We start from the raw sequence: 26,294 nt of genomic DNA on the forward strand, positions 1-26,294 counted from the left end.
GGGGCCGCGGCGCGTTGGGCGGGGCCGCGTCGGACTGCGCATTGTGCGGGCTGCTGGCGCCGCGCGAATGGACGATGCTGGGGGGACTCACTGCACGTACGCAAAGGGGCCGGACGAGCAAACGTTGGGCGGTCGCATGTGGGACACTCTCCTGCCGCGCTCCCCGTTGCATCTGGAAGGTACCGCAGCCGCAATGCGGTGGCTCCACCGGTGAGCTGGGGGGCGGATCCTGTCTCCGAGAACCGTCTGTGGAAGGGAAGTCCTCAACGCTCACCCCCCTCCCTGTCAGCGCCGTGGTCTCGCCCATCCCGCGCCGCGGCTGCCTGCCGCGGGGCATGCTGGGAGGGACAGTTCCTGAGGCCGCGGCCGCCCCCCCGCGGCCTTCCCCAGCCGCTGCTCTGCCCTACCGCGGCCCCTTCGGCGCCTCAGAGGCAGAAGCGGAGCTGCCTGGTGGGACCTGAGACCCTCCCAGTGCCCTAGAGGCTTTGCTTTTCGCCTTGGAGTCCTCGGCCTGCAGCTGAGGCATCCCCACAGCAGCCATTTCTGTCACGGTGCACTTCGTCAGGCCCCTCCAGTTGTTCGGTGTTAATTACAGGGAAAGAGGGTGCAAAACCAGTTCAGTTTGCCCTTTCACAGCCAGTGCGACTAGAAAAGTTTTCAGCTTGTCTGATTTTTTTCCCCCTCGAATTGTTCTGCTCAATAACAAGGCTTTGTCTACTTCCCTCATAATTACTTGCTCTCTTCCAGCTCACATAGACCCCCCAACTGTTAGCCAGGAAGAAAAACACATAGAAGTAGGTTGGATGCATTAACCTTTGATAACCAACTGCTGCTTGACTATGGTGCTTTGCAGAGGAAATTCAACCCTCTTCTTTGTAAAAAGCTCTCAGCTTCTTAGGCCAAGGACAGGTATTTTCTCAGCGTTTGTGTGATGGGGTCCTAGTCTATCCTGGCACTGCAGCAAACCCTGCTGAGGTGTGGGAGAGAGAAGCCCAGCCTGTGGTTACACTGCCTCGGTGTACATCAATTTAAGCTCTGTGATGCTTTCCATAGTCTGCAGCTTGGATAAGCTCTGCATGGGTCAGCAGGGAAAGAAAAAAGTGGGTGTATGGAGAACTGTTGGCAAAGATTGGGAGCAGGGAACTTTGATAAAAGAAAGAGTATGATGTGGTACATGGAGCCAGTGGCTGGGACCCTGGAGAGGTGGATTCATGTGCTGTGTGGATGCCCCATCTCTGGAAGTGTTCCAGGCCAGGTCAGATGGGTCTCTCAGCAGCCTGGTCTAATGGAAGGTGTCCCTGCCCATGGCAGTGGGGTTGGAACTAGATGATCTTTAAGGTCCCTTCCAACCCAAACCATTCTACAATTCTATGATCTGTGTGTGTGAGGAGGAATATGTGTACAGAGGTGTGGATTTGTGGTCCTTCTCCCACCAGAGTTCTGCAGGCAACTGCCTGAGAAACATGGAACAGGTGACCTCTCAAGGCTTTCTCCAGCACTGAAAATCGGGCCCTGTGGCTTTCTCTTTTGTTACTGGTTTTGCAACAGGGAGGTCAGGACATTTCCTAATCTGTCGGAAACAGAAGGGTGGAGCGTCTCTGGTGTGTGGTTAGTTAAGCAGAGCATCCCTGATACATGAAGGTATAGTTCTGGGGTCTGTGCACTAGGAGAGGCATCGCACCTGACGTTTGAGGAATTTAACACTGATCCTCCTCCCTGCTCTCCTCCTCTTCTCCCTCGTCGCTTTACAGAGCCTCTATGCAGTTGGCAGCACTGGTGAGCTGGGTGGAGCTGCTGGCCATCCTCCTCTTCGGTGTGCTGCTGCTTCTTGTTGAAGTGCTCTTCCAAGCCATGGTGGTCATCAGGCTTCTGCTCTACATGCTTGTCACTAACTGAAGACAAAGTGGGGAGGGCGCCTCTTTTTCCCCTTGTTCCCAGAGCTCTTGAAGAAGGGGACAAGAGGAGAATCACACCGACCTCAAGAACAGATGGAGAGAAACGTAAGCAGTAGCCAAAGGAAGAGGGGAGGTATGGCTGCCTTCTGGCTTCCTATGTTGCATCCTTGCTTGGCAGCTTTGTTGTCTTCACTCCCAAAGCAGTAACTTCAGCAATGGGCCTCCAGCAAACCCAAATCACAGGTTCAGGCTGCTTGTCCCCTTCCCCCTAAGGGGAAGCCGAGTCCTGCCAAGGTGCATTCCTTCAGCCTGCACCTCCCAGGTGCAAGCCTGTCCTGCCGCGTATCAAAACCCCAGCGAGCCGTGCCTGAGGCTCCAGGAGCTGCCCTGTGCAGGGCGGCTCCACTGCGGGGTCTGGGGTAGGGCGGGGGGCAGCGGGCAGCGCTCTGTTTTCCCCCGGAGGGTTTGGAAGCGGTATTTTTGGACTAAAACCTGGTGTTCTGCAGACAAGTGCTTCAACCCTCTTCCCCCGGAGGGAAGCCCCAGAGCGGCACGAGGCGGGGCAGCGGCAGCAGGAGGCCGGGCAGCGGCCGCAGAGACGGGCTCTGCGCAGGCGCGGAGGCCCCCCCCCCGCCACTGGCGGGCGGGCTAAGACTACATTTCCCAGGGTGCCGCAGGCCGCCGCCGAGGCGCCATTTTCCGGTCTGTCGTGCTTCCGCTGCCTCTGCGCTGACACGGCCTTCCGTGGGGCAGGGACGGTGAGGGACCGGGGGTAGTTGTAGGGCGGGGGGCTTCGTGGGGAGGGACTAGGGGTCGGGGAGGAATCCATGAAGGGAGGAGCTTGGTGGAGTGTCTCCCGATTTCTGGAGGCGGGGGGTCCTGGGAAGGGTCTGGCTTGGGGGTGGGTTTTGAGGGGATGTGAGGGACTAGCCAGGGTCTTCTGCTGGAGTGTTGGTGGCTGGGTCTCCTGCAGGCAGCGATCGGTGAAACTGGGCGGTTCTTTGGCATGGAGCAGTATCTCTGAGCTTACCTTTGGGTCTCTGGGCTGTGTGGGTGTGTAGGAGCAGCCTAGAGTGGAAATGCTGGAGTAGGGACTGTGGCAAGGGAGTATTGAGGGGAAGGAAAGGTCCTGGGGCATAGAGAGTGGAGGCTCTCACATGTGAGCAGTTTTTGCATTTAAAAGCACTAACAAGTTTCCTAATGGGTTGCATATATAATGACGGTGTCTCCTTGTCTGCTTAGCAGGGCAGCTCCACAGGTGCTAGGCTCAGGGGAACTGGAACACGTGGCCTGAAGCAGGGACTTCTGGGGACCAAAAGGCCGCTGGAGGGAGTTGGTGGTACCTCAGTGGCTGGAAATAGGAAAGAATAACAAATGTTTGAAATGAGGAGCTAGTACTTTCTGATAAGAACAGAGAATTTGATGGGAAGAAGAGCTAACTGTGTTGTACAGCAATTAACTGGTAATTGCTAAAACTGGTGAAACTGTTAATTGCCAAAGCTTTTGCTCTGAAAGTTACTAGAAGAGGCTTTGTCGTCTGAGACCTTTGCCAATTACCGAGTTGTGATAAAGGGGAGTGATACTTGTTGGGGTTTTGAAAAGGGAGAAAACCGTTGTCTTTTTTCCGTGCCTGCTGATCTGGGACACTGCTGTGCCACTTCCTACATCCTTGTAGGAGAGCGCAGAGGTATTTCAGGGGCAGTTGCAAGACTTGTGTGGAACCATGGTAATTTTCTGCCAGCTTGTGATAATCCTTTATCAATATTGCTGTGAAGTATACAGGTGTTCGTGTCTTACTACACATGAATGCCTGAATTGTCTTGTTTAGTTGTCCTGTTTGTGTTCTTTTTGTAATTAAACTATGAATTACATTCCATTTTCTTTTGCTTCTAGATGAAGCTCCTGGTTCTTGCTGTGTTTGCCCTGTTTTATGTGGCCCGCTGTGAGGAAGGCGCCAGGCTCCTGGCCTCCAAATCTCTGTTAAACAGATATGCAGTGGAGGGCAAGGACTTGACTTTGCAGTACAACATCTACAATGTTGGCTCCAGGTGAGTCTTGTCCAGGCTTCTGATATTGACCAGGAGCAAATGTTATGTGTGTGCGTCTGCAGGGTATGAGACTTATTTCTAGGCTCCATGATGTGCTCTTACCTTTGCTCCCCCTAACTCTGAGCTTACCAGCAGTGCTTGAAGGTTTGACCCTGCAATTTGCCTTTTTCTTCCTGTTCCATTGTCCCTGCTTTCATTGTTTCCTGATTTCACCTCGTGGCTGCTGTAGCTGTTGGTCCAACATGGTGTAGTTACTTTTGTGTCTTGTGACACTCTGCACCCCATGCATGCAGCCTCCCTTTCTTGGTTTCTTGAGCTCTTTTTCATGTCTGGTTTCCTGTCTTTTTTGCAGTTTCTTTCAGCTTTGCCTTCCTCTTTCTGTGGTCTCCCTGCAATACACCTTGACTCTCCTCCCCATCTTGTATTGGTGACTCTTTGTTTCAAATACCAGTTCTTCCAGCTGCTGAATTGCCAGTATGGAACTGTCATCCCTCTTTGGTGCAGTCCCCCGTGAGTAGAATGACAAGTCTAAGATTCTATTCTCATCCCTTTCTTTGTTGCCTTTAGTGCTGCTTTAGATGTGGAGCTGTCAGATGATTCTTTCCCCCCAGAAGATTTTGGCATCGTCTCTGGGATGCTCAATGTCAAGTGGGACAGGATCGCTCCGTATCTTTTCATGTTTTGAAATTTCTCCCAACGCTCCTTCTTACCCCTAAGCATCCTGTAGCTCTCCTGTCTTCAGTTGTTGTCACTGAAATTCCAGCATGCCAGACCGTGGGCAGGGTATTGAATGCAAACCTCTGGTCTCCTTGAAGGTGATTTGTTTAAAAAAAAAAAAAAAAAAAAAAAAAAAAAAAAAAGGAAAAAGAAGTTCCTTGCAAACAGGGCCAGGTCCACATGCAATTCATCTGCTGGGAAGGAGGAGCAGCTGGATCAGCCTTGGATGAGTCTGGATGTCTGTAACCACAGAGGACTCAGATCTGTCAGCAGGACTGACTTTTCCACCTCGTTCGAGGCTCCTTACCTATCTCCTCACTTTTCTTCCTCTGCATTGCAACTATTTTCCTTAATTTATGGCTCTCAGAGCAAGTAATGTGTCCCACACTGTGGTTCTGCGGCCTCTCAAAGCTGGTTACTTCAACTTCACCTCTGCTACCATCACATACCTGGCACAGGAGGGTGGACAGGTTGTGGTGAGTTGACTGTTTATAGGATCCTTTCCCAAATCGGACAGCAGATGATACAGCTGACTGTGCTCTTTGAGCTGCTTGTTAGGGGATGATGCATGTCCCTGCACTCTTATACTGCACAGAGTCTGTTGCAAGAAGGAAAAGTAGCAAATGCTATCTTTTTCCCCCTACCTTTTTCAGGTTGGTTTCACTAGTGCTCCTGGGCAGGGAGGAATCTTGGCTCAGCGTGAGTTTGACAGGAGGTTCTCCCCTCACTTTGTAAGTACCTTTCAACTGGTAATTGAAATTGCACTGCAGCAACTGTGCAACCCAGCACAGCGGCTTTTTGCCAGTTTGTGGTGTGTTTGGTTTGCACTACAGTCACCTGGAAGTGGTGTTGCAACATGGATTGCAATTAATCCGTATCAGTTGTCCAGAAGAGTATCACAGAAAAAGCAAAGAGTTTTATCCCAGCTACCCCTGTGAAGGAGCTGGCACTGTGGGATTTGAGCCAGAAGCTTTGAGAGTAGAAGACCTGATTGCTGTAAGACTCATCTGTACATGGCTTGTTTTGACCTTTTTCTAACAATTTCTCCTTCTAGCTGGACTGGGCAGCTTTTGGTGTGATGACCCTGCCCTCCATTGGGATCCCACTGCTGCTGTGGTACTCAAGCAAGAGAAAGTATGACACCCCCAAAACCAAAAAGAACTGAGCAAAGTCAAATGCCACCAGCACCCCAGAGCTCAGGAAAGAACAAACATTAACCCACCCAGAACTGCAGGTGTGTTGGGATCAGCAACAGTCCCCCCTGCAAAGCGCTGCCTGGGCTGTGCTTCAGCCCTGTTGGCAAGAGGGAATCAAGTGCTTCAATGGCAGTGATGTGTTGTCTTCCACATTTTTAAAAAGAAACAAGCAAACAAAAAAAAAACCCCAACCCCCTTGTCTGCATATTTGGAGCAGAGACCTGTCACTCCATTGCAGACATAGTGCCAGCACGTCTGTGATGATACGAATGTGTTAACGTCCAGAGGAGCTTGCAGGGGGTGCAGCCCCGCAGTGTTTCTGATATCGGTGCTGCCTTTGGGGCTCCGTTGAGCCAAATGGGTCTTTGCCTGCTGCAGTCCTCTCAAATGTATTAAATCTCAGGGCCCCCCCCCTCTGAGTGCTGCCTGCCTTGCTGAAACATTTGTGAGAAGCAGCTCTATCTAGTGACAAAAACAGGTCTCCTTTTGAGAGATGCTTCTTAGAGCTGCTGCTTTGCTAAGTGGGGCATGGGAGGTCCCTGTAGATGCTTGTTCTCTAGGAAGCCCCATTGCATTTTGCTGAGCAGTTAACTAACTGCTGTGTTTTTGTTCTTTCTGGTTGCTCTGTTAAGGGTTGAGGTACTGAGGATTTTATAATAAAATGAACACCATGAAAGAAGCCTGCCGTTCTTTTACCGAGAAGTCCTGGAGGTACCTGGCTGCCTTCAGAAGCAGCTAATGGGCATACAGTCAGTAAAATAAATCACTATTGATAAAATAAATGAAAGAGGGAAAAAAGGGCCCAGAAGGCCTTGTCCCTTGCACCAGCTTTCCTGACAACTCCAAGCCTTAGTATAAGATTTCTCTTCACAGCCGTAAGTAAATGTGGCTGCATGTTGAGCATTCATTTGTGCTTTTCCTACAGGAAAGGTGGTGGCACAGTGGGGGCCTGCAAGTGGTGAGAGGTGGTTGATTTCTGCTTTGGGCAGGGAGGCAGTGGCTGTTCATATGTAGCTGTGCTCCTGGGGCACTGTGTGGCTCGGTGTGGCCAGTTGCTGGAGGCCAGGTGCCCACCAAAGCTGCTCTATCACTCCCCCCACCTCAGCCGGACAGGGGAGAGAAAATATAACAAAAGGGTCGTGGATCGAGATAAGAATGGGGAGAGATCATTCAATCAATTCCCGTCATGGGCAAAACAGGCTCGACTTAGGGAAAATTAACTTAATTTATTGCCAATCAAACCAGAGTAGGGTAATGAGAAATAAAACCAAATCTTAAAACACCTTCCCCCCACCCCTCCCTTCTTCCCAGGCACAGCTTCACTCCCAAATTCTCTACCTACCCCCCAGCAGTGCATGGGGACAGGAAATGGGGGTTGGAGTCAGTTCATCACATGTTGTCTCTGCCGCTCCTTCCTCCTCAGGGGTGGAACTCCTCACACTCTTCCCCTGCTCCAGTGTGGGGTCCCTTCCACAGCAGACAGTCCTCCACAAACTTTTCCACTGTGAGTCCTTCCCACGGGCTGCAGTTCTTCACGAACTGCTCCAGCATGGGTCCCTTCCACAGGCTGCAGTCCTTCAGGAGCACACTGCTCCAGCGTGGGTCCCCCACGGGGTCACAAGTCCTGCCAGAAAACCTGCTCCAGCGTGGGCTCCTCTCTCCACGGGGCCACAGGTCCTGCCAGGAGCCTGCTCCAGTGTGGGCTTCCCACAGGGTCACAGCCTCTTTGGGGCATCCCCCTGCTCCGGTGTGGGGTCCTCCACAGGCTGCAGGTGGATATTTGCTCCGGCGCCTGGAGCACCTCCTCCTCCTCCTTCTTCACTGACCTGGGGGTCTGCAGGGCTGTTTCTCTCACATGTTCTCACTCCTCTCTCCGGCTGCAGTTTCTGTGCCCACTGTAACTTTTTTTCCTTTCTTAAATATGTTATCACAGAGGCACTACCACTATTGCTGATGGATTTGGCCTTGACCAGCAGCAGGTCCATCTTGGAGCCGGCTGGTATTGGCTCTATCAGACATGGGGAAGCTTCTAGCAACTTCTCACAGAAGCCACCCCTGTAGCCCCCCCGCTACCAAAACCTTGCCACGCAAACCCAATACACCACTCAACAGCACGGTGCTGACAGCTGAGAAATCCTGGGCCGTGCTGGAGCAAACGCTGTGCCGCTGTTACCAGAGCAATATTTCCAAGCCAGGATTCCTCACGTCCTCACCCCAACCTTTGCTGCCACTGGCTGCACCCTCTCTTTCACCTGGCGAAGGCCCCAAGGCACGCTGGAGTGCATCAGGGAACTGCCAGGGCATTGGCAAAGCTCAGTGAAGGCCCAAGGAAATTCCAGAGTGTGGCTGGGCCCTGGAAACGCCTGGCGAAGGCTCCAGTGAAACTAGAGGGAAGCAGGGCCCAGGCTTTGCTTGTGCACTGGCAGGGCCCTGCTGTTCTCTACAGTATCCCAGAGGTTTCACCAGGTTTTTCTGATGCCTGTGTGGGGCCCTGCTGCATTCCACAGAGCCCCTTGGCATTTGCTGGGCTTTTCCAACACCTGCTTCTGTCCTGAGTGCCTTGGAGGTTTGGCGGGACCTGGGCTCTGGCAAGGGTGAAGGTGAGGTGGTAGAGCAAGCGCAGAGTACAAGTGTTGGTAGGGCTGTGAAATGGCTGCCGAGGGAAGGTGAGGGCCAGCAACAACTTTCGGTCTCGGCCACTTCCCTGTGGGAGCCCGAGGTGGTGAGTTTTCTGTTTTGGAGCTGACAAGAACGAGGGGGTTGGTGAAGGTGAGGTTCTGCGCTTGCTCTGCCAACTAACTGGGCTCTGCTTGCGTTACGCCTTGTTCTATCTTTTTACATACCAATTGGCTGCGATGTAAGCTCAGCAGAACTAATGCATACATAACCATCAAATTTAATAAGCCTAACAAATTATACTTCAATGCTCTCTTAAGCAGTTTTTCCCTAACCATTCTTTCATGTCTGGGAGCCTTCCACACAAGTTAAAAAGGGTTCTTTATGTTTTTTTCAGGTATTTCATGCAGTATTTGAAGTTTACCTCAAATTTTATGTCCATTTCTATTCTCTGATCTTGGTCTGCATCTGTACAGCAAGTGGTGTATACATGTACCTTTCTTGAGTGATACGCACATAATTTAATGCCACTCTTTTGCAGGGCTATCCAGGATGTTTGTTTTACCTCGAAGGCTGAAATAGCATTACCCATCTCTTCATTACAGTAGATACGTTTATGACAGCCCTTTATAATTCTGACACTCCTAGCCAGGGGAGAAATGTTTGTGCAAACTGGTGGAAGCCAGTTTGCCAAATATTTAACAAGTGGATTTTGCACAGAGCATTTTATGCTTTGCTTGGTACGCTGGGGTAAGTTGTGCCTGTCATTCCAGAAGAGGTCTGGATGTATCGAAATATCAAGGAAAAAAACCCATAAAACCAAGCCAATCCTAAGGTACAGGTGTTAATCCAATTAACAGACAGCATCTAAGAGGCCTTAGAGCCACATACCCCCAATAATCCTTAATTTCTTAAGGTTTTATCATATAACAATTCTTACGAGTTAGTGTACGACCAGTAATAACATAAACCCAAATGCAAAATCCCAGAGTAAACAAAACTACAATTTCTAAAAACAATCAACAGGTTCAGATGATAATAACAGGGTCATCAAAGTCTATTTGCAGGGTTGTAGATGGTACTTCTGTTGACATTTGATCAAAGCAAGTTCATCCAGATCACCCAGCTCTGCTGTGACAGGTGATACACTCCGCGTTGTGTTTGAAGACCGTGTGACCCTTTTGCACTGGGAAGTGCGGCTCCAGCTGAGCAGCCCTTGCACGTTACTGTAGCATTAGTAATTACCAGTAGCCGAGCAGGTCCCTTCCAGTGCAGCTGAAGCGTGATTTTTCACTGGTATACCTTCATGTAGACCCAGTCTCCAGATTTCAAGGAGGTACTTTAGTAGTGGGTTCTGGTAAAACTTCTTTCAGCTGTGTGTGGAAAGTCCTTAAACATTTCATTAATACCTGGCGATGTTTTAGGAAAGCATTATCTGTTAGTTTTAACTTTGACTGCATGGGAGTTAAGGATGTTGTGTAAGACAGTCCCATAAGACAGTCCCATGGGTCTGCCTGTCAAAATCTCATGGGGCGACGGCCCATATTTTCTATTCACAATGCTTCTCGTATGCATCAATGGGAAAGGTAACACATCCAGATATTTCAGGCCAGTTTCTGCACAAATTCTTGCTCACTTGGTTTTAAAATCAGTTTTTCCTCTCTACAGCCCCACTGGCTTGGGGGTGATGGGCAAAATGACACTTAGGTTCTATTTGTAGGGTTACCCAAATTTTCTACATTACTTGTCCAGTAAAATGGGTGACCTATTGCTGTCTAGTGTTAGGGGAATATTAAACCCATGAATTAATTCTCTCAGCATTTTTTTTCCAACAGTTGTTTCATCTGCATGTTTACAAGGACAGGCCTCCATCCTGAGAACACATCTAAAATGACAAGGACGTGCTCAGAATTATTGCATTTAGGCATCTGAATAAAGTAAATTTGCAAATTTACAAATGGTCCCCACGGTTTAGGGTGTACAGCTATACTTGTCTTCTCCTTCTGTCTTACATTACTTTGTTGAAAAGTTGTCCTAACAATATGAAGATTCAAGAATTTAAACAGTACTTTGTAGCAAGCTTCCGTCATTTACACCTTAATTTCTGACAAAATTAAAGCCCCTTCCTGATTGTTCAAGCTATAGAACTATCTGATTAATTAAAAATGTGTATGAATTATACAAATGCTAAATTTACGTGGACTATTAAAAAAAAAGAAATAATATTTAAAGTTCTTTAACTTTCCTTTTTCAGTGTTAGCTGTATCTTCAGATATACCAATGTTTTAATGATGTAGCCATTAGCTCAGTGACTTCATTAAAGCATTCTATTGCTCTCATTCCATTCCAAAATAATGTTGAGAATAGACAAATAACTGAAAGTAGGCACACAAGAAAAATTGGGGGCAAACCAATCAAAAATTTGGAGCAAACTAATAGTGTCATACAGCTGTAGTCATCCCCTCTTTGCTGGTGTGAGCCACTGAATGGGTCACACGAGCACAGACAGGTCTATCTGTTAGTCTTCCCAAAGCCATTTTGCCTGTGGTTTGCTGTAGGGAGCTGTAAATCACTCCAGCCAGGCTCAGGGCAGGGGATTTCCTGCCTCTTTGGGCTGTTGTAGTACAATTAGTGGGAAGTGATAAAGGGAATGATAGCCTGAAATCAGGAGAGAAGGTTTTTTTCAAGCAATAGGGGAGTTTCCCACTCCTTTAGTATCTTCGCAGTAATATCTCTTAGGGAGAAATCCCTGGGCACGTCACAGAAGTTTGCGCATCCCCACCTTCTTCATCATTAAAATCCTAATCTCAATCAGTGCTGGCTGAGGATTTAGTTTAGCTCATATTCAGTATGAATTGTAACTTTTAAAGCAAAGTTCCTGCTGCTTTGGTGAATGAGCCTGGCATCCCTGGCTCTCCGGCAGGGGGGTTATCTTTTGGAGCTGGGCTCTATCCAGATAAGAGAGTAAGTCAGGGACATTGTTAGGTGGTAGAGCGCAGGAGGTAGAAATAAACGGACGCCTGTAAAGTTGAAAGCAGATGACATTTATTGCTAAAACACACACGTATTTATAATCACATATTCTGCAAAGTCACTGTACACGCGCACAAGCATAAAATATGATTGGTTAGATCAACTCTGTACACGCGCATAAACATAAGACATAATTGGTTGTACCAACTCTGTACACGCGCATAAACATAGGACATACTTGGTTATACCAACTAAAAAATGTGAAACTTGTCTCAGTCTAATTGGTCAAGATAAACTGCTGAATTGAGGTTCTTTGTGCCAAGTTCCCTTTATCGTGGAATGCGCACCTGTGTTCTTCTAATTGGCATCTGTCTTTTTTTGTCATCTTGTTTATTCTGTTCAAGGTCTTCTAAAGGCGTCTGAAATGCTCTTGTGACCGTTAGCTAAATATGTGTCCACAGTAGAGGAAGTGCAGAGCCCTGGTGTTGGTGGGGCTGTGAAATGGCTGCCAAGGGAAGGTGACAGTCAGCAACAGCTTTCAGTCCTGGCACCTTCCGTGTGGGATCAGTTGCTGGACATTTTCTCTTGAGGTTATGCAGGGAGAAAATTAGAAGGGCCAAAGCCGAACTAGAACTTAATCTGGCTACTGCCATAAAAGACAAATAAAAATGTTTCTATAAATACATTAACAACAAAAGGAGGGCTAAGGATAATCTCCATCCTTTATTGGATGTGGGAGGAAACATAGCGACAAAGGCTGAGGAAAAGGATGAGATACTTAATGTCTTCTTTGCCTCGGTCTGTAATAGTAAGATCAGTTGTTCTCAGGGTACCCAGTCCCCTGAGCTGGAAAACAGGGACACGGAGCAGAATGAAGCCCCCATAATCCAAGGGGAAATGGATAGCAACCTGCTATACCACTCAGACACACACAAGTCTATGGGGCCAGATGGGATCCATCCAAGGGTATTGAGGGAGGTGGTGGAAGCACTCACCAAGCCACTTCCCATCAGTTATCAGCAGTTCTGGCTAACTGGGGAGGTCCCAGCTGACTGGAGGTTAGCAAATGTGATGCCCATCTACAAGAAGGGCTGGAAGGGCGATCTGGGGAACTATGGGCCTACCAGTCTCACCTTGGTGCTGAGAAAGGTTGTGGAGCAGATCATCTTGAGTGCCATCACGTGGCACGTACAGGACAACCAGGTGATCAGGCCCAGTCAGCGTGGGTTTATGAATGGCAGGTCCTGCTTGACTAACCTGATCTCCTTCTGTGACAAGGTGACCCATTTAGTGGATGAGGGAAAGGCTGTGGATGTTGTTTACCGGGAGTTTAGTAAATCCTTTGACACTGTTTCCCACAACATTCTGGTGGAGAAACTGGCTGCTAATGGCTTGGACAGGCGTCCTCTTCACTGGGTAAAAAACTGGCTGGATGGCTGAGCCCAAAGAGTGGTGGTGGATGGAGTTAACTCCAGTTGGCAGCCGGTCACAAGTGGTGTTCCCCAGGGCTCAGTACTGGGGCCAGTTCTGTTTAATATCTTTATCAATGATCTGGACAAGGGGATCAAGTGCACCCTCAGTAAGTTTGCAGAGGACACCAAGGTGGGCAGGAGTGTTGATCTGCTGGAGGGTAGGAAGGATCCACAGAGGGATCTAGACAGGCTGGATCGATGAGGCCAATTGTATGAGATTCAGCAAGGCTGAGTGCCGGGTCCTGCACTTGGGTCACAGCAACTCCATGCAGTGCTACAGGCTTGGGGAAGAGTGGCTGAAAAGTTGCCCGGAAGAAAAAGACCTAGGGGTGTTGGTTGACAGCTGGCTGAATGTGAGTCAGCAGTGTGCCCAGGTGGCCAAGCAGGCCGATAGCATCCTGGCTTGTATCAGAAATCATGTGGCCAGCAGGACTAGGGAAGTGATCGTCCCCGTGTACTCATTACTGGTGAGGCCGCACCTCGAATACTGTGTTTAGTTTTGAGCCCCTCACTACAAGAAAGACAATGAGGTGCTGGAGTGCATCCAAAGAAGAGCAATGAAGCTGGTGAAGGGTCTGAAGAACAATCATAGAATAGTTTGGCTTGGAAGGGACCTTTAAAGGTCATCTAGTCCGACCCCACTGCAATGAGCAGGAACATCTTCAACTAGATCAGGTTGCTCAGACCCTGACCAACGTGACTTTGAATGTTTCCAGGGATGAGGCATGGACCACCTCTCTGGGCAACCTGTTTCAACGTTTCACTACCCTCATAAAAAATTTCTTCCTTATGTCCAATCTAAATTCACCCTCTTTCAGTTTAAAACCATTACCCCTTGTCCTATAGCTACAGGCCCTACTAAAAAGTCTGTCCTCATCTTTCTTATAAGTATCAAAAAGCCGCAGTGAGGTGTCCCCAGAGCCTTCTCTTCTCCAGGCTGAACAACCCCAGCTCTCTCAGCCTGTCCTCATAGCAGAGGTGTTCCAACCCTCAGATCATTTTTGTGTACCCCTTCTGGTCCTGCTCCAACAGGTCCATGTCTTTCCTGTGCTGAGGACCCCAGAGTTGGATGCAGTACTGCAGGTGGGGTCTCACCAGAGTGGAGCAGAGGGGCAGAATCCTCTCCCTCGACCTGTTGGCCACGCTTCTTCTGATGGAGCCCAGGATACAGTTGGCTTTCTGGGCTGTCAGCACACACGTCCAGCGACTGTTCCCACACGGAAGGTGCCAGGACTGAAAGCTGCTGCTGGCCCTCACCTTCCCCTGGCAGCCCTTTCACAGCCCCACCAACACTGGGGCTTTACACTTGCTCTGCCTGCTAAAAGTCCCCACACGCTCTCTTGCTCTAGACAGAGCCCAGCTCCAGAACTGAAGACGTCTTTTTTCCAATCACTTTGTCAATGCCTCCTTCCCTAGAAAGGGATCCCAGCTTCTTGGCTTCCCAACCCTCTAATTCCAAGCTACTGGCTCCGTTATTCCAGCATCGGAGCAGCCAGGTGATAATGTGGTCACCTGGACGATGGCTGAAATCTTTTTGCATTTCTCACAGCTCACTCAGGGGCAGGGATCAGGTGATTACCTTTGGTTCTGCCTCTTCCTCCTGTTCTCGTGACAACCCTGGTTTATCTTCATTCCTCACTACGCAAACTGATTTTTTATATTTCTTCTGTATAGGGACAACTGATACTGGCACTGGTTGATTCTCTGGTTCAGCTGCATCATCCATCACTGGGGTCTGAGTAGCCACAGTCATGGGGGTTGGAGTAGCCACAGTACTTGTCACCGTGGTCTGAGTAGCTGCAGTAGCTGTCACAGGGGTTGATCTCTGGGTTGTATTTCTACACAGTTGTTTAACCTTAAACAAGACCTAAACCACATTCAGGAACATGCTGGTTCATAGCAATAGCACCATGCTGGTTTCAACATCCCAAGGATATTCAAAATTTGCAAAATTCTCAAATGCTATTGTAATTAGCCTGGCAGAGAAGGGGAAGTTGTGGGATGATGTCTCCCCCATAGGTTGACTCCCTGAGAAAAGGTAAAAAGTGTAATTATTAACAGCTTCCACTAGAAGGCTCCTAAAGTACAGTGGTGATGGCAATGCTGAGTACAAATACCAGATTAGTCCCACGACCAATAATTTTATCATACCATAAACCAGTGTTACATGGTACAGCAAAGCAAAAACCTTAATCCACCTCATCTTATGGGTGATAAGCAGCAGCACAGGGACTATATACGGCTAGTGAGGTGGTACATACACAGCTCTAAGAAGGAGCGCCACAACTCTAAGAGCCAATAAATCAAGATTGTGACCAGCGACTATTAAACTAATATAATGAATCCTTAGAAAAAATTCATTTTAACACACTCTGGTCAGATCTGTTGTTATCTCAATGCTTCAGGCCCCACACTGGACACCAAAAAGGACTGTCATGGTTTAAGCTGAGCCAGCAACTAGGCACCACGCAGCTGCTCACTTGCTCCTCCTCTCTCCCAGTGGGATGGGGAGGAGAATCAGAAAAAAAGTAAAACTTGTGGATTGAGATAAGAACAGTTAATAACTGAAGTAAAATACAATCTAATACTAACAATCATAAAACTAAAATATGATAATAAGAAGAACAATTGTAATGAAAAGGAATATAAATAAATAAATAAATAAATTTTTAAAAACACAAACAAGAAAAGACAAGTGATGCACAATTCAGTTGTTCACCACCCGCTGACCGATGCCCAAGCAGCAATCTGTGCCTCCCAGCCAACTCCCCCCAGTTTATATACTGAGCATGACGTTCTATAGTATCAAATATCCCTTTGGCTAGTTTGGGTCAGCTGTCCTGGCTGTGCTCCCTCCCAGCTTCTTGTACGCCTGCTTGCTGGCAGACCATAGGAAACTAAAAATTCCTTAACTTAGGATATACGCTACTCTACTGAAACCTAAAATATCTATGTGTTATCAACATTACTCTCACATTAAATCCAAAACATTAAATCCAAAACACATTGTACCAGATACCAAGAAGAAAATTAAATCTATCCCAGCCGAAACCAGGACACTCAGACACCTAACAGTCATCTCACTCTTTCAGTCTATCCATAGCCCAGCACCAAAATTGAAAATGTCCAGCGACTCTTCCCAAACGGAAGGTGCCAGGACTGAAATCTGTTGCTGGCCCTCACCTTCCCTTGGCAGCCATTTCACAGCCCCACCAACACTGGGGCAATGTGCTTCCCTAGCCAGCTAATGATCTCGTCGTTCTCTCATGCTAGCCAGAGCCCAACTCTAAAAGTGGGCTCTGCAAGAGTGAGATAGAGTGTGGGAACTGTTACGTAGCTGGGAAAGTGCATAGATGCAGGCTACATGGAGCAGCTAAATGGCTGCCTAAGGGGATGTGTGGAATAATTGCTGGAGGTGACTTAATTGATATGTCCCCCTCTTAAGGGAAAGTAAACCTCCAGGGTGGAATGTGGTGAATATACATGAAATCTGTTCCATAATAATTCCCTAAGCAACATAACCTGCAACCTTAGATGTCAGCAACACCAGAGGGGAGCTTGGTATGCTGAGTCTGAGAAACAACACAGAGGATGGAGCGGAGTGGAAGCACCACAGCCAGGCTCTGTGATATCACCACAGGGATGCAAACTGGATGGTACTATGGAACTCAAAACCGCAGAGTTGTTACCCTGAGCCAGCCCTGAACCAGCAGTTTTCCATTTTCTGTCAAAATCATGTCCTCTGGGTGAACTTTGCTCATTATAATCTCATTATAATACCAAAACACACCTCCATCCTAAAAGCTACCTGCCTTCAAGGTGCGCCCACCCCTCACTGAGCATGCGCTCTGAATTTTCTCTAGCATATACCTTTAAAAGTAACGTGAGGAGATTTTCTACCAATCATAATAAAGGTATGTATGACTAGAGTCACTCAAGCTCCACCTAAAACTAAGAAAAATAGTATAAAATGGCTTAAGAGAGGAGGAATGTTGGGGAAGATACCATCATAGACAAGTCAGGAGGACATTGCTGACTTCTGGGATCAGTCGATGGGCTGAACTTCTCTTCCCCCCTCAAAGGGATGCCTGTTGGGTAAGATTTGAACCCTCGGTTATACCGAGTGCTTCCCCAGGAAACTTAGAAATCTCTATAGAGTTTTTCCATAATTTAACATTTTTGTAGTCGGCTGTATTATTCGTATTCTTGTTATGTGAACATGCTTTGCAGACAGTGTATTTATCACCGGAAATCCAAAAGAACCTGTATTCCTGTTGCTTTAATAAACTATACTGTTCATTAAAATATAGCCGTGATAGTTTCTTGAACGCAACCAAACTTCTTAAGTCTGGCCATGATAGTTCATTGAATGCGACTAGATTGAAAGTACGTTATGCTATTTGTGCATCCACAATGGTGATAGTTCAATATATATTGAACGTGACTGGACTTACAGTGCTGAATTGAGCATCGCTCAGAATCTAAGCCTAGCCGCCCCCAGCCCCTCTGGTATCTGAGGACATGCCGGAATGCAAGGGGTTTTATTTTCTGCCAAACTTCTTTACCCTTTAGTGCAACAGAATAAAATTGGCGTAGTCGGCAGGATTCCCATGGATAAAATTCTGCAAAAATATAAATGTGCCCCTTCCCAGGCTGGGAAGGATTGGGCTCAAAAGTTTTGGAAGGATGAAGAGAAAGTGGTAGGACACACTGAGCAGTGTCAGGCTACGCAAAGGATTAGAATGGGAAAAGGTAAAGGTGTTATTTGTGCGGTTTTAGGAGCCTGTTTATCTTGTGCTCAGCAAGAAGCTAAGGAAGTCCCTGCTCCCAAAGAAATTTACGCAGCTTTGAAATCAGAAAATGAGGTGTTGATGTCCTCATTGGCCTTCGAGAGGGAGACAGGAGAAAAACTAGGAATCTGAGTTGATAAACTTGTGTGTGAGAATAATCATCTTAAACAACTGTTGGAAAGGGTGAATCAGCTGTTTTAGATAAAACCTGAATATTCTATAGCAAGTATATTACAAATACTGCTTTTCAAAATCTATGCTTAAATTACTGTCGTGACCTTTATTCGACTGTGAACGAAATCTCAGGCTGCCATTATACTCATAATCTCTTTAGACATAAACTGTTGCCCAAGTCTGAGACTAGGCGTTGATCCCGCTGCACCTAGACTCTGATAGGAGTTTAGAAAGCAAGGGGGTCTCCTCTGAACCTCATGACTCAACAGGAGGGTCTCCCCTACCTTTCTACATTCCTGATCTCTGTACAAATCATGAGAAATCAATTCTAACTCGATTTTTCTTTGTATGTTTCTTTTTTACCCTGTTGCGTCTCTGCTCTCTGTACACATAATTTTAGTTTGATTGTAACTTATTTTTCCTTTGTACATTTCATCCATATATTAAGTAATAGAGCGAACCTTGCCATCGAATTCTGTGAAGTTGCACTTTTATAAATTCCTATTGAATCAGTTTTGCTAATACCCTTAAAGGTGATTCTTTAAGCGGTCCAAAACACTCCTTTTCACAACAAATTGGCATAGTCGGCAGGATGGCAAGCAGTATCACTGATTACTTACAAAAGCATGGAATAAGTTTGAATCCCAAATTTTCAGAGGAATGGGCTTGTGATAACTGGCATGACTGGAAATCTGTTGAAGAACAGCTAAAACTGGCCAGAGGCAATATAAAAGGTGGAGAAAAGGGTGGAAATGATGCTCATGTAACCTCCCCATCCCCCTGACATTGTGCAAATTAGGAAATTAATTCTATCCCCTGAAGAATGGGATGGAAACATATGGGGTGACCCCAATAATAGCTGTGCAAGGGGAAATAATCCTCTGTCTCCTTTAGATCCCCCAAAATATGAGGCCAGGTCCATTATAAAAACAGAAGAAACCACTGGACCTCAGGGTGGAGCAGGAGACTGTACATGAAAAACAACCCCATTCGATCCAATCAGATGGACAATTTGTAAGAATGCTACGGCCATAAGCCAGGTGAAACTGAAACTGAATTGGTTAAGTGTTTCACAAAGACTCATGAATCTGGGTAGCATTTACGATTGTATAATGCCATCTACCAACTAGGTAATAGATGGAGTGGAAATGGCTGCCCCAAAATGAAAGCCTTTTGTGTATCTGCTAATACAATCACTCCGAAAGTTCATACCAAGCCAGGAGAATATCCTACAGGATTTTACGCTGGACAGCCTATACTGGTGAAAATGCCTCAGATTGGAACAGTACCAGTGGTACTAACTACAATCAAAAATCCCTACGCATGGTAAGCCAGAGATTGCTCAGGAAAGGTACACCAGACTAGCACCCGGTGGATCTCACCTTCCTTTTAACTCTGTGGGTTGAATACGACCAACCATATTTTCTTTCCTTTTATGTGCACAGGATTCCTGAATGAACTGCACGTGGATGTGGAGAGGCAGGTTGTAGGATGATGAACCAACAGGTTGGATTAGCAATCTTATGTTTTACCCTGACAATACAATCCCCTTTGATTTGTAGTCAGAAGGACCCAGAATGGCCATGGTCCCAAGCTTCTGTTAAACACACTGGAAGCATGGGACTATACTCCATCAAGGAAAACTTAAACTTAGCTACTGTGGTTATGCATGGAGCTGAAATGTATTCCAGACATGAGTTGGACTGGGATAGAGAAAGATGGCTTCCCCTCCTGAGGGGAATAGCTGTAGAAGAAATTCAGATAGAGTATAGCATGATCAATGGATCTACACATGAAAACATCATGCAAATTGTAACATCTCATGATATCTCAGGCCCAAGAACGATGAAGTCTTGTGTCACCGAAAGGTGGGATTGTTGGCATAACTTTACTCTGGTGGAACCCACTTTTGTGACTTGCCTTTGGCAACAAAGGCGAATAGGGCTCATGTTTAGATTTATATTCATCTTCATCCCTCACTAAGCAAACTGATTTTTTTGTATATTTCTTCTTCTGTATGGGGGCAACAGATGCCAGCACAGGCTGGTTCTCTGGTTCAGCCGCAGTGCCTGTCGCTGGGGTCGGAGTGGCCGCAGTGCCTGTTGGTTTGTTGTCAGATCCAGAGACCTTCTCTTCCCCTTGAGGGTACTGAATAGTGTTGAACAGGGCTCGATAGGCATGGGCCGGCCCCCAGCACATTGCAGTGATTTGTGTGTCTCTGGAATTGCCAGGGTGACAGCTTACTTTTTCAAAATATTTTACTAGTTTTTTTGGATTCTGCACTTGTTCAGGGGTAAAGTTCCAAAGCACTGGATGTGTTCAGCTCAGACACTCTTCTCTCACTCTAGCCAGAGTCCAGCTCCAAAATTGAAAACGTCCAGTGACCGCTGCCCAATGGAAGGTGCCAGGACTGAAATCTGTTGCTGGCCCTCACCTTCCCTTGGCAGCCATTTAGCTGGTCCTCCAACACTGGGGCTATGCGCTTTCTTAGCCATGTAACACTTCCCACACTCTCTCTCACTCTTGACAGAGCCCAGCTCCAAAATTGAAAACCTCCAGCTATGTGATAAATGAATTTAGTCCCAAACAGGATTCCAATCAAAGTTTACAATTTATTAAATGAATAAAGGCAAGCAAACAGCGCTGGGTGCGTCAGGAGTCTTTGCTCTACCAAGACGCACACTGTGAAAAACAACCCAGCTTCTTTTATAGTCTAATGTTAGTTACATCATGTCCTTCCAAAAGACTCTCCACCTCCTGGTTGTGCAGGTGCAGTATTTCTCCTAGAAACTTCTCGAACTCTCCTCATTGGCTGAGGGGTCTTCTATACAATGTATCTCCGACCAAGCTCCTTACTGCTCGGGCATGCCAGCAGACAACCTGTGCAACAGGCGACACCCTGCACAGCACCAGCTGTGGCCATCAAAACCCGAGCAAGTTCGCAACAGACACCTCCCCCCCGACAAATGCACGTAACAAATTGCTTACACACTGCCACTTCAATACACCCTCTATTCATACGTACTAAAGATCACCCCGTTCGTAACCTCGCTTAATACTATGATAAATGCCTCAGTTCTCCCCTAGGATCTCTTGTTTAACACTGCGCAGTTAACAACAAAACCAGTTTTGGGCTGGCAAAAAAGAACTATATACATATCATCTGTTTCCTCCTGGCCTGCAGTTATACGAGGACCAACAAAATGGTTAAAGATTACATATACAGTGAGGGTCACATTTTATTATGTGGCCCTAGCATTGTTTATATTGACACGAATCAGATGAACACATTTCACAAGCTAGTTCTCCCAAACAGGAGGTGCCAGGACTGAAATCTGTTGCTGGCCCTCACCTTCCCTCAGCAGCCATTTCACAGCCCCACCAAAGCTGCAGCTCTGCACTTGCTTAGCCACATAACAGTTCCCGCACTCTCTCTCACTCTAGCCAGTGTCCAGCTCCAAAATTTGGAGGCACGTTCACTATAGGCAGAGGTGGGAGAAAAATTTCACACGACAGCTCCCACAAGGAGCAAGAGAGTGAGGGGACTGTTACGTGCCTAAGCAAGCGCACAGCCCCAGTGGGGGGCGGGGGCTGTGAAAAGGCTGCAAAGGGTAGGTGAGGGCCAGAAACAGCTTTCAGTCTTGGCCAGTTCTCTGTGGTGGCAGTCGCTGGACGTTTTCAATTTTGGAGCTGGGATCTGACGAGAGTGAGGCAGTAGGCGAGAGAGATCCTTTGGATGCGGCAGAAGCTTGGAGCCCTTTGTGGTTGGGCCTGTGAAATGGCTGCCAAGGGAAGGTGATGGCCAGGAACAGCTTTCAGTCCTGGCATCTTCTGTGTGGTAACTGATGCTGACATCTGTCCTTTTGGGTCCTGAGCTCTAGCAAGGTTGAGCATTAGGTGTTAGAGCAATCTCAGTGTCCCAGAGTTAGTGGGGCTTGTCAGGGCTGCCAAGGGATGTTGAGAGCCAGCAACAGCTTTCCATACTTGCAATATCTCTGTGGTAGCACTAGCTGACTTCTGTCCATTTTCTTGCTTGGGTCTGGCGAGGTATAGATTTAGGCAGTACAGTAACCGCAGAGTCCCCGTGTCAGTGTGACTTTGTACGAGGCTGCCAAGAGTCACAAGTGATCCAACAGATACACTTGTGGAATCTGCTCCACGCTACACACCCCCCTCTCTGCTTTCTTTTAACCCATCTTTTGCTACTGCTTCTACTGCTCCTGCTTTTGTCGCTTTTACTGGAAATCTAGCTGCAATGCAGCCAGTAGCGGGGGAAGCTAATGCTCCTCCTCTGGTATTGCTTGAATTTACTAATCAATCCTGGAATCCAGGAGATTTAGCTGAGGGAGGGATGTAAAATGCCTAGGTTGAGGGAAGATGCAAATCGGTGTGCCCAATTTTTTTCAAATATTTGCACTGCATATAAACCATCATGGGGGGATACTCAAATATTATTGAAGAAGTTATTTCAATCTGATGAAAGGGATAAAATAATTGAAGTTAATCATTACTATTAACAATTAGGGAATAAAGGGGTGTGGGGAACTAGCAGAAGAGTCCCCAGCTTGTTTATTAGGAGGAGATCTCCTCCAAGCCCTGGATGTACAGTTACATCTACCACCCAGGGGTACTGATTTGATAATCGCGGGAGTATGCATAATATCTGAAGTTCAGGATCCTGACCTAGAGACACCAAAAACCCAGGAAGCAGTGCCCAGGGAGTTGTGGAGTAAATTGGGAACTGATGTGGGACTGTTGAAATTGGCACAACTGATACACATAAAAACAAACGGAGGAGTGCTCCCTGCTGTAAAGCAGTATCCTATTCCCCAGAAGCAGAGAAAAATATTCAAAAACAGATAGACCAGTACCTTGCCCAAGGAATTTTGAAACTGTGTGAATCCCTGTATAATACCCCAGTATTAGCAGGAAGAAAAAACAGACTAGATAAAGATGGGCTTCCTGAGTTTTGATTTGTTAAAGATTTGAGTGCAATTAACCAGTATGTTATCATCCCACACCCCATGGTGCCAGATCCCTCTATTCCACTCTTGTAAATAGCACTTTGGGCTAAGTGTTTTACTGTGATTGTTTTGACTGCAGCATTCTTTAGTATTCCCATAGATGAAGAAAGCCAACCCTTGTTTGCTTTCACTTGGAAGGGACAACAGTTGTTGTGGACTCGCCTTCCACAGGGGTTTACTGGCTCTCCCACCATATATTCCCGAATATTGAAAGAAAATTTAAAGGATATTGAATTACATGGTGGATCAGTTTTCGTATAATATGTAGATGATTTACTAATAGCTAGCAGAAATTATAACTGTTTAAAATATACTACACATTTATGTACTGCCTTAGCAACCAAGGGACATCACGCATCTCCATCCAAGCTCCAGCTGTGTCAAAAGCAAGTAAAATATCTGGGATTCATTTTGAAGGAAGGACAGCAAGTAATATATCCAGAAAGAGTAACAGCTATAATTGAAATTCCTTGGCCAGTTATGAAAAAACAGCTACAAGGTTTTCTAGGTGCAGTTGGGTTTTGCAGACCATGGATACCAGGATGAGGGGAACTAAACAAACCTCTGACAGAGGCAACAAAACCGGAAGAAATAGAACCCATTACATGGGGGCCAGAATGGGAAGAAGCCTTTAGAGCTATAAAATAGGCCTTGGCTTTGGCTCCAGCTTTAGGACTTCCAGACTACAAAATCCCTTTTGATCTGTATATATGTAAACGAAAAGGGGTGGCTGGTCTAGTGTTAACGCAGAAATTGGGGCCTCATCAAAGACCTGTGGTATATTATTCTGTTCAACTGGATCTGATGGCAGCAGGAGCTCCAACATGCATTAGATCGGTGGCAGCAGCAGCTACAATAGTGGAAAAAAGCTGATCTTTAGTATTAGGGTACGCAGTTATAATCTGTATGTGCCACATGAAGTTGAATTACTTCTCAAGCAATACACAACACAAGCATGAGAGACTGAAAGAGTTAATGTCTCAAACATTGTGGTGGGGCAAGTTCTGCATAACAGAGAAATCTGCATAATAACAAACCCTGCAGAGCAAGAACGCAGGTGGTAGCAACAGGGCACAGAGGGCGTTAAGGAGGGTACGCAAGTTCTAAGCGGGACAGCTCACCATATATGGCCGAAGGTCAAAGAACGGTCGTTCGTGCAGGGAGGGAGAAGTTACTCCCCAAATAACCCCCAAGCCCACCGACCCATTTCCAGAAGGTTCTGGAAGCACAAACTGCGCATGACACCTAATTAGTGTAATGAGTTCGAGTGCCCGCCCAAAGGAGGGGCAAGGAAATTATAAAAGGGCACAAATTGAAGCCCCATGTGCACGTGCCCTCCAGAACTGGACCTCTAGGTTGGCTGGACCAACGCTGGACCCAGGACTGGTGAAAACTTTCTCTTTTCTTTTTTCTCTCTCTGTCTCTCGCTCTTTCTTTTTTTCCTGTAATCCCTACACCTCATTCCTTATTTTACATAAACCATTGACCAAGTCTGGGACTAGGAGTGGATCTAGCCACCCTAGGCTCCTCTCTGAGGAGGAGTCTAGAAAGCAAGGGGGTCTACTCTGAACCTCATAACTCAGCCTCTCCTTATTTTCTTCCCTGAACTGATCCCCAAATAAGCAAGGCTCGTAGTATATGTTTGATGACATATGGTTAGCATGTGTTACACATTTACTGCCATAGTTTCATGCCAATTCTTGTTGTGAGCGAATAAAAGTTGAGTTTTGTTAGTTAAAGGATCCCTGGTGTCGTTTCACCTTAATCCTGACCTGGGAATCAGCAAACCTGAGTCGTCATCCTGAGAAATTGGGACATGACAACAAGCCTTGTCTCCCCAGTGTGCACATAAATACAGACTAACTCTTTTAAATGCAGGTAATGTGACTCAAGAGAGGTGTAATACATTGAACCTGGCAACACTACTACCAATACCTGTAGAAGGAGAAAAGCATCACTGATGTGACATGGTAATCCAGACTATTAGTAAGCCATGGTCAGATCTCACAGACCTCCCTTTATAAAACCCAGATCTTGTTTTGTTCACAGATGGATCATCCTACTATTTACATGGACAATGAAAGACTGGCTATGGCAATTGCAGACCAATGGCAGGTTGTAGATGCTGGATGACTTCCAGCAACAGTTAGTGTTCAAGAGGAAGAGTTAATTGTGTTAGCCGGAGCAGCTCGCCTTGGAAGCAGAAAGTGAGGAACCATCTATACAGATTTGAGGTATGTTTTTGGCATATGCCATGCACTAGGCATATTGTAGAAAGAACGGGGGTCTCTCACCTCCTCAGGAAAAGCTGTGGCTAACAGAATAGAAATTCGAGACCTATTGGGTGCAATTCAACTTCCCAAACAGATTGATGTGCTTCACCGTCCAGACCATACAAGGGACACTACTGTAATTAGCAAAGGGAATGCCTTAGCTGATGCAGCAGCAAAAGCTGCGGTTCATCAACCTGCAGTGAAGATTATGGCAGTTGCTTCAGATAAGAGCTCATGGCCTATTGTCGACCATCCAGAAAAATTGTACCATCAGATGTGACAAATGAAGAAAAGGAATAGTAGTAAAAATGGGAAGCAGTGGAAGATGAAGATGGAATATGGACAACAGGGGGAAAGCCTGTCCTACCAAAGAAATACCTGATGACTATAACTAGATGGTTCCATGATAAAGCTCATGGAGGAATGGAAGCAGTGGCTAATCAAGTACAGCAAGTGTGGGTGGCACCGGGCGTCTATGCAGCCACTATATGAATTATTAATACCTGTCCTACCTTACCTGTCAGAAATTCTCAAATACAAAACCAGCGCCTGAATTGGGAAGTCGACCATGGGCTTTTTTCCCATCCAAAGATTGCAAGTAGATTATGCTGATATGCCTGCAGTATGCAAATATAAACATTTACTAGTGATAGGAGGCTAATTATCAGGATGGGTAGAGGCTTTCTCAACAAGAAAAGCAGACACTGGAGGAGTAATAAAAGCTGTCCCTAAAGAAATTATTCCTAGGTGTGAAGTACCAGAATCTATTGAATCAGATGGTCGCATTTCACTGCAGAAATAGCTAACTTTGTAAGAGTTTAGGGATACAAAAAAGATTGCACACTCCTTATCACCCTCAAGCATCCAGGCAAGTAGAAAGAATGAATCAAACTATTAAGGAGAGAATTGCTAAAATTTGCACACATACAGGGTTAAAATGGCCAGAAGCATTAAATTTAGCCTTATGGGACATTCAGAATCCCCCAAGGCAACCCTTAGGACTATTGCCCACCGAGGGTCTTTTGGGGAGACATTTAGCTATACCAGGGACTTCTATCCCAGCCAAAACCAGCCTCTTGAATGGAGATGAGTGTTTAACATACTATGTTCTAAATT

The 26,294-nt window shown here is 46.7% G+C and overlaps 1 protein-coding gene across 2 annotated transcripts; it reads left to right on the top strand.

Moving 5' to 3' along the window:
• The first annotated feature begins 2,007 nt into the window (after window positions 1-2,007).
• Window positions 2,008-6,532, top strand: SSR2 (signal sequence receptor subunit 2). 2 transcript variants are annotated; one of them, XM_041126056.1, is made up of 6 exons: window positions 2,008-2,028; window positions 3,789-3,943; window positions 4,511-4,609; window positions 5,028-5,136; window positions 5,314-5,391; window positions 5,715-6,532. In XM_041126056.1, exons 2-6 carry the CDS (start codon window positions 3,789-3,791, stop codon window positions 5,823-5,825), a joined length of 552 nt encoding a protein of 183 aa, XP_040981990.1. In that variant the 5' UTR covers window positions 2,008-2,028; the 3' UTR covers window positions 5,826-6,532. The 2 variants fall into 2 exon arrangements, with proteins under 2 accessions (XP_040981990.1, XP_029879833.1); XM_030023973.2 differs by lacking the exon at window positions 2,008-2,028 and adding an exon at window positions 2,530-2,653.
• The last annotated feature ends 19,762 nt before the right edge of the window (window positions 6,533-26,294 follow it).

The sequence above is a fragment of the Aquila chrysaetos genome, chromosome 9, assembly GCF_900496995.4.
Source record: "Aquila chrysaetos chrysaetos chromosome 9, bAquChr1.4, whole genome shotgun sequence".
In the NCBI taxonomy this organism is placed as follows: domain Eukaryota; kingdom Metazoa; phylum Chordata; class Aves; order Accipitriformes; family Accipitridae; genus Aquila; species Aquila chrysaetos.